The sequence below is a fragment of the Manacus vitellinus genome, unplaced genomic scaffold (genome assembly GCF_001715985.3).
Source record: "Manacus vitellinus isolate BGI_N305 unplaced genomic scaffold, ASM171598v3 scaffold_6_pilon, whole genome shotgun sequence".
Classification (NCBI taxonomy): Eukaryota; Metazoa; Chordata; class Aves; order Passeriformes; family Pipridae; genus Manacus; species Manacus vitellinus.
The window spans coordinates 32,602,149-32,622,579 of NW_021940750.1; the positions used below are offsets into that span (position 1 = coordinate 32,602,149).

General features: G+C 40.5%; 1 protein-coding gene and 1 non-coding gene across 10 annotated transcripts in view; one reads left to right on the plus strand and one right to left on the minus strand.

Moving 5' to 3' along the window:
- MOK (MOK protein kinase) overlaps positions 1 to 15,033 on the minus strand; it is a 25,047-nt gene extending 10,014 nt beyond the window's left edge. For 2 of the 9 annotated variants that reach the window (XR_003916282.1, XR_003212901.2), the window contains exons 1-3: positions 4,777 to 5,480; positions 4,249 to 4,302; positions 1,985 to 2,071 (exon numbers count right to left, since the gene is read on the minus strand). Coding sequence is in view for 1 of the 9 variants with exons in the window: in XM_018082348.2 (XP_017937837.1) it covers positions 1,138 to 1,207; positions 1,985 to 2,071; positions 4,249 to 4,302; positions 13,268 to 13,378; positions 14,507 to 14,673 (489 nt within the window). In the remaining 8 variants the exon portion in view is untranslated. The other 7 variants (XR_003916281.1, XM_018082348.2, XR_003212903.2 and 4 more) reach the window with 7 other exon arrangements.
- Positions 15,034 to 19,183: 4,150 nt separating this feature from the next.
- Positions 19,184 to 19,257, plus strand: TRNAI-AAU. The gene has a single exon. It is a non-coding gene; the product is annotated as a tRNA-Ile (tRNA).
- Positions 19,258 to 20,431: the final 1,174 nt, after the last annotated feature.

Genomic DNA, 20,431 nt, shown 5'->3' on the forward strand with positions numbered 1-20,431 from the left:
CCAGAAAACTGAGTGCAGTGTAGGAGTAGAACAGGAAGTCAATTTGGCTACTCCAGAAGAATTTCATTTTGGTAAATCTCCAAGAGGAGATCCATTTTGTTTTGTTGTTTGTTTTTTTTTTTCCTGGACTTTCCTAAGAGAATGCTTTTAAAATAAATAAACAAGGTTCAGGTTTTTTTCTGAGAACATCTTAAGGAATAAAATTAAAATAGAAAATCCAAATAATCAGAGAAAAAAACCCAAACCGTGGCCAAATACTATTTCAGCTCATTCTTTTATAAAAATGACTTGCCTCACTTGATGTTTTTTGCCATCTTTCCTAAAGGAACTCCTTACAAAGCCTACATTGATGAACTCCAGACCTAAACTGGTGGAAAAAGTAAACTCTCCTTTGGAAGGAGATTTCATGCTTTCAAGGTTGAATGCACAGCAGAAAATAATTTATAATTTTTCTTTGCTACTGTAGCATGGTTTTTTTTGAGAAAAACCTGTATTTGAAAGTTTTTGATGTAGTACTAAGTTCCATCTCACCTTGTTGATACAGCAAGCCCTTAAGAGTGAATACGTTGAGTTTTTTCACATAGCTGGTATATAAACAAAGTTTTAGTTTGCCAGAATTTTTAATCAGATCTTAATTTTTTATTTTGTGTCAAAAACAAGCTTAGGATTTCCCCAGATATCATCTAAATTTGCTCGAAATGTAGACTGAAGCCCTGAAAAGGCAAAAGCACACTTTCTGTCTCTGCCACAACTTCATCTGCAAACTCTTTAAGCCAAAGGCAGACAGCAAAACCAGGATGGTTATATTTAAAAATAAAGGTGGAGCTGACCCTTTAAGTAATGGTAACTCTGACAAAAGTCTACTGAAGGGATTATGGGGTATCAGAGCTTCTAAATTCTAACTCATGTATGTCAGGGATTTGGGGGGAGGGGGAAAGGCATCAGACCAAATAAAGATCTGTGTTTAGGCAGACGGAATAAACCCAAGTAATCAGCTTAAGTTAAACATTTGTTTCTAGCTAACAAGCTCAGTGCTACAAATTACTTTCTCTAAATGGGCTGACAATTCTTCCACTTAAATACTACCTGTCTTAAACTTGCCTTTGGAATTTGGCACAAATACAGAGGTACTCGCCCTTATGTATTTCTTAATAATCTTAGTTTTTTGTGCACGGTCAAAGCTTGTGTATCAGCTGCCCTAAAAAGTCTGGGGGAAAAAGAGTAGAGAAAAACATCAGTTGTGCTTTAGGTGAGGTTTGGACTCAAGGCAAACAATTACATTGACTTGAGTTACATTCATTGTATTGCAAGCCAAGAACTCGCCCTGGAAGCAAATTTCATTTCAATCCAGCTGAAGTAAGGACAGCACTCCCCAAACTTTCTGATTTTAGTCTTCAAGAATGAAATGATTTGAAGTCACTTGCCAGAGTTCCTGAAAATAAGGGTGCTGTAATGCTTGATGGGCAGCAGTTCTCTAATTGTGGTCATATTTTATCATTGTATGCAGGAGAGAGAAACCTTTGGCAGTCAATTTGTGCACTAGAGGAGGTTTTCCTTTTCCTTTTTTTTAAAGGGGAAATCAAAACTAGAAATTCTTGACCTGTGTTAAGCAAGCTAAGGAAAAAATTATTCATGCATATTCAGAGAGGATTACAATTTACTGAAAAGAAAGAATTCATCAGATTTAGGTAATCATTTATTAGGGACAAGTAAGTAGTACTTAGGAAAAAGATGTTTTCTTTCCTAAAATGTTACATCATTGGCCTTAAAGATACTATGGAAATAAAAGGCCAAATAAGACTGACATAGGCTCAGATTTTCTCTGGTCTGACTGTCTCTGGGTAGGGATAGAAGACACTGCTCTTGGGTCAGCACAGAATGAGGTGTTTGTGGTGGTTCCTGGAGCAGAATTTGCACAGGGCTGTACAGTTCTGTTGTAGATATTTAAACAGTGAGATTAATAACTGTGGGAGTTTATACTTACTGCTTGAACTTCTTGAGAGTTGTTTTAGCAAGAGTGCCTATAATGTGGATTTTTGAAATTTGGTCCAGCTCATCAGGTCCAAGAAAACTGCAAGGTAAGAGATGGTATTAGCACTAGAGAAGACACAGTTAAACTAGTTTAGTTGCATAGCTGCCACTTTGATTAAAAAAATCATTTCTAAAGAAGATAACACGTTAGAATTACTCATCTGTGGACAGTTTAATAATACCTACCAACAACTGATGGATAACGTGAGAAGCAGAGCAACACAACTGCAGGTTTGGATGGAAAGAGTAGTTTGGGTTTTTAAACAGAAACTTGTAGCTGTAAACTCTCCTCACTGGTTTGGGTAAAATATGTAAAGAGAACATCCCTCTTGGTGAAGGACAATGGATCTGGGATTTTGTTTGCTTCTAGTAAAGTGGCAGATCCCAGAAGACAATGGGGTTTCCTCATTTTAAGACAGCAAGTCAAGCAGTCCCTCTTGCTATATATGCACATAGAAGTACATATTTATCACACTCTATTCCTAACAAACAGGTTCTTTGCAAGCAGGAATACTGGAAAGATGGTAATTTGAACTGCATTCCTGAGCTTGATCCTCAAGTAATATAAAACTTGTATAGAGTCCTTGAAAACACTGTTATCATAACAGAGCAATCTGACTTTAGTCAGGTCCACTACCATTCATTTCCTGTACATGTTACTTTTTTCCTTGGGCTTATAATTTAAGAAACACTTCAGCAGCACCATATGACTCTTGAAAGCAAATCATTCGGCCCTCTTTGTAGACAGAGTAAACTTCTTTTTAACTGTTTGCAAATTCAATCAAACAGCTGGCTGCACACTACTCTGAATGTCTTCATAAAGCTTTGAGTTGAGGAAGGAGAGAAAAAATCTGATTCACGTTGTGCAGCTGTATCAAGACAAGCAGCTGGGAGTAGCTTGTGTGAACAAAAAAATGTGCTGTCTTTGAATGTAAAACTGTAACATAGTGAAGAACAACTGTGCAAGCCATGAAAAAGTGCAATCCAGGAATCATGATTTAGAAGGAACAGAAAGAGGGAAACTAAGATTTGAAAGATCAGCATGGCTGAGTAAAAGACTAAAAGTTCTTACACAATGCTGTGTAAAAGCATAAAGGCTTATACAAACACTGAACAGCAACAACTGCATGATACACTGAAAACGAAACAATCCTGTCCATAACATCCTCTAGCTTGGCAAGACTACCTCTTTAATTTGGCAGTTTCCAATAAACATCCCTCATTTCTCTCTGAGCACACCTATAAGGTCTCTGAAAATGTGCAGTGGTTGCAAGAAGTGAAATTTTTTACATTAAGCTAAAATTACAAGGAAATATTTTTAAGGGGTTTTTTTGCCCTAAGAAAACTTAGAGAGTTTGCAGTGTGTAATTTTCTTGCCAAACTTCAAAGCCCACCTGATTCAAACTGAAATGAAACAACGTGGCATTTTTAAGGCTTTTGGTCCCAATTACTTGCAAGAGTTCTGCCACATTTGGGATTTTTCTATTAACAGTTTTCTGGCCGAAGCAGAACTGTTTCTACAAGTTAGCAGGCAAAGCATAATGGTTGTCATTTAATGTGATGGTGATGGCAGCAGCTGCACTTGCCATGTGGAGGAGGAGGAAAGAAGCAAAGCAAATGTTATCACTCCTGGTTGCATATCATAGACAGCAGTGTGGGAGGAGAATAAAGAAGAACTGCTGCTGTTGCTAGGGTACAAAGATATTGGAGAAATACTCATGGTGGTTATTTTTCCTTTTTTCTTGAAGACTAGTGACAAATTTTTTGAGTTATAGTTTCATCATCACCAAAAAGCTTAAAGGAGTTTAATCTGGGTTTTCCTGAACTGTTCCTTCATCAGAATCCGATTTCAAAATATCCCAGCACACGAGGTCTTAAACAGCACCAGGGTCTTAAATGCACTATACTAGAAATCAAAGTCATAAATCAGAGGGAGTGTATTCTCTAATCTCCTCTAGTTTTGCAAAAACTATTAGTAAGTCAAAAAAGAGGGAATACACCAAGTGTATTAACTACACTGAGAATAGTTAGTGATGCTCATGAGAGGAAATGAGCCATAGTATATACAGAGAAAAGCAGAAAAAGTAAAATTTTACAAAATCTGAAGTCATTGGGGGAAAAAAAGTGTTAAAAAATGTTATTTTCTTTGTAAATAAAATGGTTGTAATGTTGGTTGTACTATGTTCTCTTGAATATGCAACTGCTTTTATTACTAACCTGCCATAGGGTGAAGAGAGTGCCAGGCCAGACCGGATTACTGCCTCATGAACCCTGCAGATTAAGCACAGAAGAAGCTTCCACAAATCCATGGAAACGAAGATCATATTACCACGTGCCCTTAATTTATTTACTTTTGATTATCTTGAATAACAATAAGAAAAGCCTTCCACTGAACACTGTACCTTGTGATTTCACAGAAAACACAGCCAGCACTGCACATACCCATTTTGTAACTTTAGTGGCCACTTGCAAGGAAACATTCAGGTGTTTGGTACCAGCGTGGGGAGGCACAGCCCATATGTGCCTGCTGAGAACAGATACCCTACAGGATCCAAAATCTCCCAACTTCAAGGTATTCTGCTGCAAAAACAAGTAATGAATTTCAGCAAACTACAAACAGCGAAATATTCAATCAAGTATTTTCCTTAAATGTGTGAAGTCATCATAAAAGAAATGACAGATTACTTTAAGAAGAAACTTTCCAAAATACCAGGGGTATCATAGCAGTAAATAGCAAGTAAATACCTTTTAAATAGCAAGTAGCTCCAGGCTTGAAGGTAATCTCTGTCCCACAGTATGTGCATATACCGTTCTGTACATCATTAAAAGAAAGACCTAAGAGTTAATTGAAGAGCATATGGACTATTACTGAAGGGAAGGCTGCTAAATAGGACATCTAGATTAAGTTATTAGAGCTCTTCTGTTTAGCAGTGATATAATAGGTGGTTTTGGCTTCTCCTGTACACTTCTGTGACTTAAAAGAAAAATTTACCTCCAGAAAATAAAGTTGCATAAACTGAATTTAAAAAGCCTTGCTTTTCAAACTTTTAGCAGAATAACCTTCTGAAACCATCAGGAGAAATTATTCCAATGAAGAAATCTTCTGAAAGCCAATGTCTTCTCACTTTTGTATAACTTCCTCTAAATGTAGGAATTGAATGTAGAAAGAAAGAACTGCAGAACTGAGCCCTACTACTTGTATCTAGGTTAACACAAAGGAAAATATATATTAATAGAGGATAAGAACAGGTTTTTAGATTGGAGGGAATACATGCAGGCTGTAATACACCTGAGTTATGTCAGGTTTTAGCTAGTAACGAGCTTGCTGGTTCATCCCCCGAGATCAGGAATACAGTATTAGAGGTAACTGTGTATGTATTTTTTTAAAACTGCACCTTTATTCATAAAGAAACATTACCTTCTCAGAGTTAAATATCCTCACATGAAATAATTACCTTTATTATTTTTTCTGATTTCACATCTCTCTGAAATATTCTGTTTCTGTAGTAATATAAACACACCAGAGAGAAGAATTCAGTAAAAAGATAAACATTATCAGTGCTTCCAGTTATTTGTAAAAAAAAAATACTTAGAGAAATTAAGAGTTCTTTCAAACTTATCAACAGCATAGTAAAAAAATTAGTTTTGCCACTGTGGTGAGACAACAGCAACAGGTATTGGAATGGGGAACAGGCAAGTCCAGGAAGGGGATGCCAGGCTTTCTGCTTCTGCTCCCACTAGGACTACCTGAGGATTGCAAGGGCCACCCCCTCTCAGGAGGGCTTCCTGCCACAGGTCCTGGAGCTCCTTTGGGGTGCTGGCAGCAGCTCGGGCTGCCTGATGCCTTCCAGGGCTCTGCTGCAAGCAAAGATGCATCTGGGCAATGGCCTCTTCTCTCCCTGCAGGTGTCTGCTGCTGCCCCAGACAGTTCTATGTCTCTGCTTAGAAATACCCTGAACTAAATATGTGCTACATGTGCTGTTGCTGAACCAGGTCTCTTACCTATGTGCGCATTCGAGATTTGCATAACTGGTACATGTTGTTCTTAATTTTTTTTTTCAGGCAATAGCTTTCTCCTTCCTAGAATAAAATTTCAAGTTGTGTAAGTCCTTTTTAGTAAAGAACAGAATACAAATACTCTACTCTTCAGTTTCCACAGATGCACTGATATCACCTTTTTCAATTATACTATTTCTGTCATTTATAGCTAGCTTTGTAATCCATCTTCCACTCAACTTCAGACATAATTCAGATTTCAGTGTGCACCAGAATAGCTCAGCTAACAACTGTCAATTCAAGAGTCTGTAAGCTGCCTTAGTTTTTACTGCATGTATTTATTGCAGTATCTGTTCCCCCAAGTTCCAACAGAACTGCAATATTTCACTTCTGAACATCTAATTTCCTCTCTACACAAAGCAATTGTCCTTAAGGTTCAAGATTCATATCAATCACCTCAAGTTACTGCAGTGCTTGAATGACTGTGATTCACATTTGAATTGCAAATTAAAGGTTAACCAGTGTAGTTTAGCTTGCTGTTGCTGTTAGGTAATAATTACAGTTATAAAATTTATCTATTTTTCAGAGCCATTCAGTAACTGCTCAGCTTTTTTCTTTTATAGGCTCCAAAGGCCTTTTAATCTTGCTGTAATGCCTTTATGTAACGCTGCAATGCCATCAAGGGAGGCAGAAATGATCACATTTTTGAAAAACAAAGCAGGTACTGATCTGCCTGATGACAGTAGTATGAGTAATTGGCTGGGGAGGAGGAGGGAGATTATCAGGACAGTAACTCATTGAGGCCACCAGTCCTAGCAGCCAGACTTGTGTTCCCAACTGATTACAGGGCTCCTCCAGGCAGGCACATAATCCACTGAGCAGGATTAGATCACAAAGCACTTCGAGCACAGTACCACTTACATTGGGAATTGTAGTGGTAGTGCCCCCGTGGAGATAAACGGTGCTTTAAACGTCAGGATTTTTGTCATTTATAATAGAAAAGATTTTATAAAATGCTGCTACTCAAATCAATTGGGATTATTATTAGTATTTAAGAAATCAGGCCTTCATAAAAAGAAGTCATGCTCAATTGCTTTTTCATTACAGTTCACTAGTAGAATCTGGAGCAGATGCTCCTCTGCTTCCAAATTTATCATTAGAGAAACCCTATTTGGCAGTAATGGTGAAGTGAATCCTAAGGTAGTGGCACTTGAGTCTTCTGTCATTTCACTTGAGGCATCCCCCACACCTCTCTCTGAGACATACTTGTTACGTTGCTTTAAATGACCAAACTGCTCTTGATTAAACAAAGGGCAAGACTCTTCTTCAGTTATTAAATGACTTGTGATTCCACTGTAAATTAACAGCAAGAGAATTATGACTTCATGTAAAGACCAATAGCCTTGTCTTGATTGAAGTAACATGGATCTCTTGGTTTATTAAGGAAAAAACCAAAAGTATCAACTTTCCACATTAGTAGCATTACAGTGACCCGTTCTCCTAATTATACAAGTGTCTCCATACACCTTGTTAAATTAAAAATTCATTTTCAGTCAACTCCTGCTTCAAGTTTTTCTTCATTACAAAATATTGTACAAACCATGCTTGCCTCTAAATCTTTCTAATGTAAAGATTTTTTAAATTGTTCTGCACCTACATTAAAGCTGATTTTGCAAGACAGAGCAGTCAGGAAATGACAGGCATTCGTGTTACTGTAGAAACTTAGCAAAGACTACAATTCCTCTGAAATGTAACTACTTTTGTACCCTCTGCAAATGGTTTTGTGACAGCATCGCTAATGAACAATTTAATTGTTCTACAAATTAGTAATGCACTCCTTCAAATCACACTGCTGAAAATTCCAAAGGAGCTCCTTCTACTTGCCATTGTTGTGTAAAGATCCTCAGTCAGTAAGGCTGAGAAATAAGATTTCTGGCTCAGAATAAGATTATTTTTCCAGATTAATTACGTACCTGGACCCTTTGCTGTATTTATTGTTGTTACATTTCTTGACTTTGCAAGAAGCCACAACTAGAGTTGTTTGGGGAGAAAATGGATAAAAAACTATTTCTGCCCCATAGGAAACTGTAGTAAATGAAAATTTACTTTTAACTCCAAAATTAATTTCTTAAAAATGCACTATACCTGAGACAGATTAAATGCTTGCATACTTCAGAATATCAAAATACTTTTTTGGGTATTTATTATAATCTCCATAGGAATCTGTTGTTCATTTTCCTGTTTTATTCCATGATTTGACAAGCTCCACCCCATGTGCTACCACCTCATACAACATGAAAAAAAGACACTGTGTCATGGGAAACACAGTCCAGACACAAAACCAGGATATAAAGAAATTCAGGTAGACCCAGATTAATGTTCAGATAACCCCTAACTGCAGCATTTCAGATTACTACTGAACATAGATTTCATTTTTAACTGATTCATCGTGCCATAGAAATCAGGAGGTTATTAAAACTAAGTGGTAGAAAGATAATCTTCTTATGGAAAACCTGACTTCGATAAAAACTGTATTAAAAAAAACAAACAAAGCAAAACCAGAACATACTGAAACTATGATTCTAATTTTCATCTGAATACAATGCTGGTATAGCAGGTTTTTTCACATGAAAAGGAGAGAAACACTGAGAAATGTAACCAAATGAATGCAAGTACTCTGTTGTAAAAAAAAAAAAAAGGCAGTTAAAGAACAAACTTAAACATTCTGATTTTTTATAAATGAAGTACAGTACAGTATCTTTCCTGGAAGGAGAAGATGCAGGATTGTTTTTAATAAATATACAATTACTCTGACTTCTCAGGATAACAAATCTACCCTGTAAAAACAAAATGTCTAATTAAAACCAGCAAACACTAATGTCTCCTTCAGTCATCAGCAAACAACTGTATTCTAATCTCACATTCTTATGTAGGTCAGAAAGAGAGTTACTCCTTTTGTTAGAGACCTGAATGCTCAGTGTCACCAATGTCATGTTCAGGAGCAAGTCTTTGTTCTGTTACACTGAATGACAGTTGTGTGCTCAGTTATTTAAAATAATCTCCCAATTGTTAAGACATTAAAAATTCTTAATTATTCATTTTAAAAAATCCTCTTTTGATAATGAATTGTAAGTATATGCCCCTTCATTTGCTGTAACTTTCTCTGTTAGTGTTTATACAAGATTTGGTTTTAAATCAGATTTTGTTCTAAACTTTTTTGTAAGAACTCTTCCTTAAGCTTTGTGGTCTCTGACATGCTTCCACAAACAGCTCCAGAATTTTTAAATAATGGTGGCTTCAGGGAACAATGTTATTTTATAAAGAAAACTTGGTAAAAGGCATTTTTACTAGATATAAAAACTGAAAATCATTATTCATTGGTTCAATAGTTTTGAAACAAATGGGAATAATTTTCTTATTACCTCACTGCAAGTCCTGCCCTAACAAATCACAGAATCACAGAATATGCAAAGTTAGAAGAGACCCACAAGAACCTGTTTAAGTTTTATTTTTTGTTACATAAAGCAATTATTTTCTCTTTTGCAGTCAAGGTTGTTTGACTGTAGAATAGATGGCCATGGACCTGATGAGAAATCTGCATTCATGCCTTAAACAAGTGGGTATATTCCACTGACAAGAGCTAAAGGGAAAAGCAGTACAGCACAACATTTCCCTGTGAGTTTTATAATCTGTAACAGTGAACAAGTGAAACATAATTAATTCCACTTTGTGATCTACACAAGGAGAATTTGTGTGCTTCTTAAGCATATGCTACATACCTTTTATCAGCTCATAAATAGCCATGTCCATAAATTCACATAGCCAGCGTTTCTATCACTGCAGAAACAAGTAAGGAGACTTTAACCTAGAAATAAAACTTACATGTTGATTTGTACACAGCATAGAAAAAAGTACTTAGTTTAACCGGTATTAAAATGGACATTTTCATTTTTAATTGATCCTGTCTCATAGAAGTTTTTAAACTTAAGTCTGAGGTATCATAGTTTTAGTTTATACTATTTGAAGTGTCCACTGCAGAAGTTAACTGGTTTACTCAAGAAAGATGTCTTCTGGGCATATCACCCTGTTCAGGAACAAGAAATTTCCAGTAAATTAACTGATACAGTTTTACAATAAAAGGCAGGAAAGCCATTACAACCAATATGTGAAGATACTTTCTAGTTAGATCACCAGTAGTGTTCTATTGCATGGAAATGAGTATCTGACTGGAATCACTGTTTTGCTGACAACAGCAATTTTAAGTATAATCATGATATAATATATCTGACACTTTATTTTCCATTTCACTGCCCTGCAGAGGCAGACAGCTTTAGGTCTTCAGTTTTCCCTGTAAGATAATTGCATTACAGCACATCTGCCCTGCAATGCTGTGTTAACCCAGGCAGTAAAAGGTGGGGGTACAATCTGCAGTTCAGCTCAGACAGAGAGCAGGAGCTCTGTGAGCTGGCTGGCCAGCTGGGTTACACTTGGGTAACAACACAGCAGCTGAGACTGAGAATTCCAGAAAGCCAAGCCGCTGACACCATTACCGGCTTCCCATGTGTTTGTAGGAAACAGGCCTGTCATTAACAGTGTAGCACCTGAGCCCTGAGCAGAGGAATAAGACAGCCTGAAGGGCAGTATAACATATTTTAGAGCAGTTGACAAGTTTTGTGTCAAGTATTTGAGTAATGAAGGCTATGTCTGCTGTTGCAAAGCAATGGAGAGTAAATGCTGTCATAAAACGTGATCACTCTGTGAGACAGAACATGTCCCCAGAAGACACTGAAGTGCCTAATGAGCATAAGGAACCCAACTTCATCACTGGCTGATCTCTTTCCAAATGCACAGCTCAGCTGCTGTCTCATTCTGAGCTCTAAACTTTTACTACTTGCAAAGGGGTTTCTGTAAAGTTACTTGTGAAATGACACTGCCAAATAGTTTGCCTCGATCCCTAGTTCAAGCTGACAAGTCAAACCAAGATCCTTGAAGTACCAGAGCCTATTCCAGCAGATAAGCTCTGAGTGTGCCTAACCAACACACTGTCCCAGTAGTCATGATGTGCAGTGAAAACACTAAACTGGATATGGAACATGGGTTGAAATCACCAGCAAGTAGTCCATATGATGAGATGAAATTTAACTATGCTTAACATATATTTAGTCTGTAATTTTAATACTGATGTTAAAATATTTTTTGTCTGCTGCAAAAGAGGCAGAGAAAGTGAGAACTACACCACACTTTCTTAACAAAGGCAGGGATGTAGACTTCAGAATTTGAGAAATGTATTGTTTTTTCTTTTCTGTTGAAATAAAAAGATGGTTAAGTGTCTACAGGTTGTCTCTAGACCCAAAAGTTACTGGATATTGTTCAAATAAAGGAATAAGGAAGAAAGAAACGAATGCATCATACTTACAAAACAACTTCATGTAAGCATAAAGATAGTAGGATGTGGACTCGGCCTCCTTACTGCTTGTATTTCTCTCAGATTATTCCCTTGTTTCATACTGAAGTTGAATTGAAAAGACTGACTTGGGGTCAGGGACTGGATTATAATTGTCTTGGTTCCTTGCCACGAGACTATCAGAACCTACTCCACTCTAGTCTGTCACTGAACTTTCAAATGCAGGACCTGACAAATGGTTTGCCTGCTGTTTCTTTACTGAGCAAATCAGTAATTAATAAATGTCTTTAATCCTTCTTGCAGCCTGGAGTAGCTGGACTTACCCAAACAAGAAATGTAGTAACGTATTGTGCTCCAACACCAGTTACCACGCCAAGGAGCTACCTGGCAGGAATTTTGTGTTGCATAATAGTATGTATGATATTGTTTCCTCTGTGCTGGTGCAGCATACATTCCAAACATTGCTCAGCATGATGCCTTGCCAAATGTAACATTTAAAATTAACCTCTTACATGAAAAACAGACATTATTCAACTACTGTGTAATTATTTTTTTACCCTCCTGGACTTTAATAAACAAACAAAAAAACCATGCTACAAAAGCACTGTGGAGGATGCAGGAAATAAAGAGCTTTGCACACTGTTGAATGGATCAGAGCAGGACACATTTGCCTTTGCACAGTCAGACTTAAAGCGAAACACCAAAACAAAATTTTCCACTTTGAAGTGAGGAGAAATACCTTTTATGGGCAGGTTCAGCTTAAAACACTGTTATCTTTGCTAAAAGAGTTCACTTCATCAAAAGAATCTGTCAGTCAATTTATCAAAGGGCTAAAGGCCTAAAAGATGTTTTAGATAGCTACATGAAAGAGTCTGCTTGTTGAGCCCTACCACTAAGTTGTACACATCTGCCCTTGATAAAGTTAAGGAGATGGTTTAAATACTGTTTTGATCATAAGTTGGACAATTCTGTCAGTTGTAGGAAACGTAGAAATGGACCAACAGATCTCTAACAACACAACAGAGAATCAGAAGCCACATTACTTGAAGATATTTGAGTCCTCTTCTTTTTTTTTTAACATACAATCTTTGAAGCTCTGAGTTACATTGTGAAATCTCACCTAAGAGCAAAATGTCCCATTTAACTTTGTACAGATGAGTCATTCCAAGTGATTTCACTAGGAACTCACTATATTTAACTGAGAATACAAAGTCAATAACCCAAGAGGCACTGGTTGGCACTTACATACTTGGAGGAGAATGTCAAATCTATGTCTATACCCAGCCCTCTCCTCTATTTTCCTAACTGATAAAAAAGCACCTATTTTGTGACCATATAACGTCTAGCTGATGGATGTAATTAAATATAAATGCAAATATGATGCAGAACTAATGCTACACATGGACTAAGGATAAATACCTTCATTAAAACAGTATTTAAATAAGCCTGAAAAACACATTCTCCAGGGAGAGGACTGACACATTTCCTCCTCCGATTATTATTTACAGTTAAAAGAAAAACAGGACAAGTCCATTCAGTGCATTTGGCAAGGCAGAAATCAACTGTTTAGTCCACATTCATCTTATTTTACCCTTGAACCAGTGGCCAGGCAGCATTTAATGCAGTGGTTGACATCAGCTGGAGCACTCAAGGAAATAACCCCCCAGTGCCAAATGGGAAGGCCCTGCCTCATCAGCAGCAGAGTTCCCTTTCTGTACCACATGCAAACCTTTTTAAACCATGGCATTCAAAAAACTTCACTTAGTCTTAATTCTGTATTTCCCCACCAAATTTAAGTAAGATTTTCAGAGAATTTCTATGATTAATCATGCATACCTTTCAAAATGTTGCTTCATGTGTTTACATGCATAGTACTTTCCATTCCTAAGACTCAGTGTCTGCAGGACATCAGAAAATGCTCCCTCTCCTATCCTACCAACTGGTATCCTAAAAACAAAAATACAGTTTCTGTATGTTTGAAATTGTTATAATGACTGTATAACAATTCTTCACTGATTTGTTAAATGCTGACTAATGGAAAACTTAAATAAAAGGTGGGGGGTTTTTGTCAACACATAAGTTATTTGAGAGAAAATATAATGAAAAACAGCAAATGAAGTTTTGCTGCCCGTATTACAGAAATCTATTTTCCTGAAAGTAAAATACAGTAATCCTTAGACAATGAACTACCACCTTCTTGCTCAGAGACATGATTCCTCTGCAGGCAGCCCTTCCCACCTTTTTTCTGCTGCAGCACATTAGCAGCTCATGTCTGAATTTATTCTTTGCTTCTCTCACAAAAAGCCCCTCCAAAATCTCCAAACCTTTATTTATACTGTACTGAAAACATAAAATTATTTTGGAAAGCAAGTGTATCATGGAATTATTATTCTAACACAGGGGTTATTTGTTGGTTTGGGGTTTTTTTTGGGGGGGGGCTGTTGTTTGGTTTTGATTTTGTTTGTTTTTTTTTTTAAGCAAAGCAGTTTCTGACTTTAAAGTTTTATTCCCATATTAAATTCAGGTATGAGTTTTGCACTAAAATAATGTTTGCCTTTGACAATGAAGTGCTCCAAACACAAGGATGTGAAAACTCAATTCTAATTCTGCAGAAGTTTAAAAGATGAAGCATGTAAGATAAGAGTTATGAAGAAAGCTTTATTTATATTAATTTTTCAGTCTTCTAATTTCTATCAGAATTGACATTTCTTTTCTTTCCTCCTTTATTCTCCTTCAGCTTTGTGATTAACTGTTCCTTACCAATCCCAGTGCCTGGTTACCTTCACCCACTTCATCCTCCTATTTCCTTTTATTTTTAGCATCTATAGATTCTATCCTTGATAATTTTTTCAGTAATTTCATCTGAGCAAAACCTAATTCTGGTTAGCTTTATGCTGCTGTTGCTTTTGACATGGTCTTATTATTCAAGGAAGATCCAAACCCAGTCATTTTGAGGGAGGCAGGGCAGGAAACTTCTTTTATCACATTCAGCCCTTTATGGGTGTCAGAATAACTGTGGGAGTCTCCAGCTCTGTCGATAGCAGTACATTCAGTGTAGCTGCCTGTATTACTTACTGTGACAACAGTCCCTGGCAGGGATTTGTCCTGTGAGAACCAACACCCTGTGAGGCACCTTCCTTGCCTGGTGTGAGGACTCCTTCTAAGGTCAGTTCTCGAGCAGTTTCTGTCCTACTGCTTTGTTTTGGAAGATAAGAGAATTTGCTAGTAGAGATGGGGGCCATTTCGTGCCAGTTGCTCTTTGTGTCCAAGATTTCCAGATATGTTTAATTTACAAGCATAAACACAGCCTCGCAGTAGAGAAAGCCCGCCAAGAAATTTTTCAGAGGGAAAAGTTACTTAGGCAAGGGCATTCTAACACTGTCTTCCAACTAACAATCAATTTGTGTTGTCTTCATCTCTTTTCTCCTCTTCAGCTTTCACACTTACTCCCTGTTAAAAAAAAACACCTGCAACGAAACAACAAAAAGGTGTTTCGTTTCCTTATGAGCCAAATGCTTATATTTTAATTTAGTAGAAACTTTCCCTTTGCAAACCTTCCCTCTTTCTCCAATACAGTAGCAGCACTTCTGTGAAATTGTTGGTTGCTCTTCTCATTTTTATCATCTGCTGCTTTGGTTTTCTGATCCTGCTGCACCATAAACTAACTAATTAGGCCACCTAACTTTGAAAAATTGGAAAATGCAGTGTAGTTTAAAATCACTCACACCTTCTAATACACTTTATACAGACAATGTACATGCAGAACTATTTTAAAAGCAGAAACAGAATTTGAAAATCATTATGGGTAAAGGAGGTAATTTCTAACAGAGACTCTGAAACAGAGAGGGCACCATGGGACTGTTTAATTCCTGTGGTTGTTATTTGATAACTGGACTGAGGAAATAACACACCTTGTCAGCAGAAATCACACACTGCACCGTGTTTCCCACCTTCACTGTAAGTTTTCATTTCCTATCTAAATTGCTAAATATAAGATGGAGATCATAAATTCAGAATATTTAAACCCCACTCTTACAGAATTCCAAAGAGAAACTGTCAATGGATTTTTTTGGTAGCAACTTATACTCCAAACAGTTAGAAACACAATGACTATACTTGCTCATATAATGTCAGAGCCACCCCTGTGACAAAAAAATACCCAAGGCAGACACAAAATAAGTTAACTATTTGTTGACCTACTCTTTTATTATAATAAATGGCAATCCCATATTTTTCTTTTCTCAAATGGAAGTAAAGTAATTGATTCTCTGGCATTAAAAAAAAATAATCATATGACCTGAAAATAAGATCTTAATATCTATGGCATACCAGCCATAGTGTTAATGAACCAAAGTACTTAGGCAGGGAAAGCATTATTGTACAAATTTCTTGAAAATATCTTCATATATATAAATAAGTCACATAGTATATGTTTATATAATTTGGGTTTGTTTGTATTTTCTTCTATACATGTATTTTACTCCTACGAGAGAAGTCCAGATGACAGGGGAGGGCTCAAAACAATTTGATCTCTTTTAAATTGAAGAATTCTAATAGTGCAAGAAGAGCTAATCCTTTACACACTTTAAAATATTCTTACAGCACTGAAGGTGTTTTTCATGTAAGCATATAAAGCTTGTTACAAAAATTTTTTACAACAGAGTGCTCTGAAGACAAACACTCCACACATAACAAACAACTGAGCCTTCAACTTAAGAGAGAGCCACCCAGCAAAAAGAATGACAGCAAAGACCTGAACACTTTCAATTAATTGAACAACGTGCAGAATAAGGAATGAAAACAGTGTTATTTGACATATCTCTTTGAAGCATAAAATCAACATGTAAGCTCTGAACAATCAGCAGCTGAAAGAAAATCAGGCATTGTAAGAATAAGAGCATAGGAGTTTATATGGAATAAGATGAAATAAAATTTAGACTAATAATTTATTACAAAATTTGATTTTGCATCCACAAGCCAAGGTTTCTGGAGATTCCTAAAAATCCACTTCAGCACCATCCTGACCCTTTGAGAGTGACCAGGCAGCAACAAAACCCCACCAAAACAACAGACTTCAAACACACCCTGAACAAGAACAGCCAGGTCACAGCACAGCAATTGTAAGCTATGAAACTTAGTACAGCTACAAAACAAAACTTATTACCAGTTAGATTACCTGAATTTATGGTACTCAGAGATGAAGATGGACAGAAAGGTTAAAAATTTTAAGACTGAAGGCTTCTGGGATGAAATCAAAGGAAGTGTTTTAATTACACTTGCACAGAACATTGAATGAAGGAGACCTAACCACTGGTTAGCAGTTCTTTCATGCCATCTGTAACATATTATCTAACCTCTCCCTTCCCTCCCTTCTGTTTCAGCACACACAGATGCTCAGGCTTGGAATCGTTAGTGGAAAGGCAAATAAAGGTTAGGAAGAACAAGTCGTAGCAATGTGAACTCGTCTAACACCAAAAAAGTGGCCATGAATCATTCAACTAAATAACAGTTTCATGTGCAAGAGACTACAGGACCTAGGAAATAAGGAACAGTCTAAATTAACATTATGGGCAAGTGACAGAATTCAAAGACAACACCACTGTAACTACAGAGCATGGAAGATTAATCATCATTTGGAATTAAAAAATCCAATAGAAAGTGACAGAAAAGACAGCACTACAACAGTCAAAACAGGATGTTATAAAAATCTAAAGCAGACACTTTGTTACAAAAATGCCAAGATGCTGAAGAAGAAAAAGCCGTGATGTTTAAGTATGACACTGCTGCACCTGAGAAGGGAGAAGCATCCAAAGAAGTTTAAAAAGCTGCACGAAATTGAGCTTCAGTCAAAGCCACGAGGCCATGGCACGTAATTATTGCACTCAGAGACATGTCAGATGTGCAAGGTGTGACACAGGATGATGTGAAGAAGGATGCTAAGAGATGGAAGGAAAGACATGTAGAACAAGGAAAACTTAGCGATTCCCGAGAAAGCACTTGGAGAGACCAGCAGACAGACAGAGCGATGCTCCACAGCAGTGGGACAAAGATCTATTCGCACCCTGTCATGGGACGCAGAGGGACCAGCGTTGGCAAGTGAGATCCAGGAGCTGCCCCCGGGCTGTGGGGACGCCGTTCCCAGGGGCCACAGGAACATCTACGGCCCCCTCGGTGACCACCGCCCCTCCCCAGAGGCGCCAGGCCCCCGCCACCCCTCAGGAAGGGCCCGCGGGCTTTCCCTCACGCCCCCTTACTGCGCATCCCGCGCCGTCCGCAGGTCCCAGCGCCGGGCGGCGGCGAGCAGCCGCTCCCGCCCCGGCCCCGCTGCCAGCGTTACCCCTCAGGCCGCCATGTTGTGTTCCCGTCGCCCCGGCAACCGCGCACGCGCCAGCCCCGCGCCCCGGCCCGCTGCACACGGCACGCCGGGGGCGCGCACGCGCAGTACGCCCCTTGCCCCGCCCGTGCGCGCCAGGTGAGGCGCGTTTGGGAACGGTGGTGCTTGGTTTAAGTCTGTTGTTTTAAGGGAAAGGGGAGGCAATCCCAAAGTGAGCCGGCTGTCTGGACGAGAGCCACCGGGATGAGCAGTAACTGGGGGAAGGGTAATTCCGGTAGTGCGAGGTTGCAACCCATTGACCACGTACCCAAAACGGACCCCAGACTCAAATGGAAGGAAGAATGCGCCTGCCGACTAATTAGCACGAGAAGCGAGAGATTTAACTAGCAAATAAGGGTTTGAGTACTCGTTAATAGAAAAGCTGTGTAATTTGTAACCAGTGAATGCCGATGCCTTTGTTTGTTAAAATGTATAATAGCGTTAAGTTTTGATGATCAGTGAGCTGGAAGTTTGTGGGTTACTACCCAGTCCCCTACTTCGTGCAAACTGGAATAAAAAAACCTAGAAAACCCTCGCCTCGGTATGTGAATTGTCGCTGCGTTGTGCGTGAATTGAGCCGCGTTCTGGACAACACCACGGGGCGGAATTCCCGGGGACAGCGAGGGGTTTAAGGAAGGCAGCCCTGGGACCGTCGGATTAGTGCTCCATAAATCCAGCGGCGGGCTCTGGCTGCTGTGGCCGGAGCAGCGCCTGTCGCTCAGGTTCATCCCCGGTGATGGGCTGATCCCTGGCGGATCCCGCGCGCCATTGCGATGCGGGATGTGCCGGGATGGGATGGGGGGAGCAGACTGGAGAGGAGCTCGGAGACCACAGTCCGACCTATAGTGAACCAGCCTCCACAAAAAACCGCTGCATTTTGGAGCGCTGTGTCGTCGCCTCCCGCCCCATTGTCCTCACCCCCTCGGTGTTTGCCAAAACAGACATCGTGTGTTTTAACGTAGACTTCAAAGGTGAGCAGAAAAGTTATGTTGTAAGTATCAAAATACTAGGAAAATCGTTTGTCCGTGCAAGCTAACACTGCGTTAAACTTCAGAAGAGTAAATGCTTTTTTTTAAAAAACAGTTCAGATATTTTAATTAAATGAAACTGGAATCATATCCTAGAAAACGTGGAGAAGTATTAGTTGTCCCATGATCGCGTGTTATTGTTATTACCTCCCAGGCGCTGCATCTCCATAAGAGGAGCGCAGACTGCTTTGTGGTTTGGCTGAAGAGTTTAGCGTGTGTTCCCGCTTGCGCGGGCCCGGCTGCGGCGCTCCTGGGGGCGAGGAGGTTCCCCGTCTCGGCTGTTGTCTTCACTGTGGCGTAGTAGGGCTACTATGCCCTTATCTACCGCAGAGGCGACAAACGCCATCGAGTGGCCGGTTAGCTCAGTTGGTTAGAGCGTGGTGCTAATAACGCCAAGGTCGCGGGTTCGATCCCCGTACGGGCCATCCGAGCTTTTCTTTTTTTCCGTCTCCCCAGCTTGTCCAAGCGACTCCCTCCCACCCGCCGCACACACATTTCTCCTGAGACGCTCGGGGTGACCTCTACACAAGGGCACGGCCGCGGGGCGGGGGGTGTGTGTGTGGGTCGAGCACCCGGGGCGGCTGCAGCGCTGCCCATGCTCCTGCGGCAGATGGAGCCCGCCCGGCCCGGGCACAGCGTCCATTTCTGTTTCTGCGCGGGCGGCTGCGGCGTGCTCGGGTCACCCCTTTGGGCGCGGTTTCCACCGTGCAGGTTCCGCTTCACGCACTCCCTGCAACCTGGTCGCTTGTCTTGCTCCCGAAACCCTGCCCGGTAAGAGCGACTGTCGGAGCATAGAATCACCGAATGGGTCAGGTTGGAAAGGACCACAGTGGGAGACCTGGTCCCACCTCCCTGCTCAAGCAGGGTTATTCTGCACGTGGCACAAGACTGCGTCCAGATGGTTCTTGAATATCTCTAGTGAAGGAGACTCTACACTCTCTCCGGTCAACCTGTTCCAGTGCTCGGTCACTGCACAGTAAAGAAGTTCTTCCCCGTGTTCAGGTGGAACTTCCCGTGCACCAGATTCTGCCCGCTGCCTCTCCTGCTATTGCTCGGTACCACCAAGCAGAGCCCGGCTCCGTCCTCCTGGCACCCCCCACCCTTTAGATATTTACACTCATTAATGAGGTCCCCTTTCAGTCGCCTCTTCTCGAGGCTGGACAGGCTCAGCTCCCTCAGCCTTTTCTTGTAAGAGAGATGCTCCAGTCCTCCAGTCGTCCCCGTTGCCGTCTGCTAGACCCGCTCCAGCAGGTCCACGTCCCTCTTGTACTGACACTGGCTACAGACCGCACCTGGAGCGCGGGGAAGCGCAACTCGCGCTAACTCCACCCGCAGGTCCCACCTCCGGGGCCGGGCGCTGCGGGCGCACCTCCGCCGGGTTTTGCCCGCGCGAGCCGCCGGCGGGCTCCGGGCGGCCCCGCCCCGGGGGGCCGCGGCGGGCGCTGCCGGGGGCGCCATTGGCCCCGTTCGGCCCCGCCGGCCCCGCCGCCGGTGCCCCGCGCGCCGCCCGCGCCGCTGACACCGCCGGGGCCGCGGATGCGGCGCCCGCGCCGCCCCGCGCCTGCCAAGATGGCGGCTCCCGGGGCGGGGGGCGCCGGG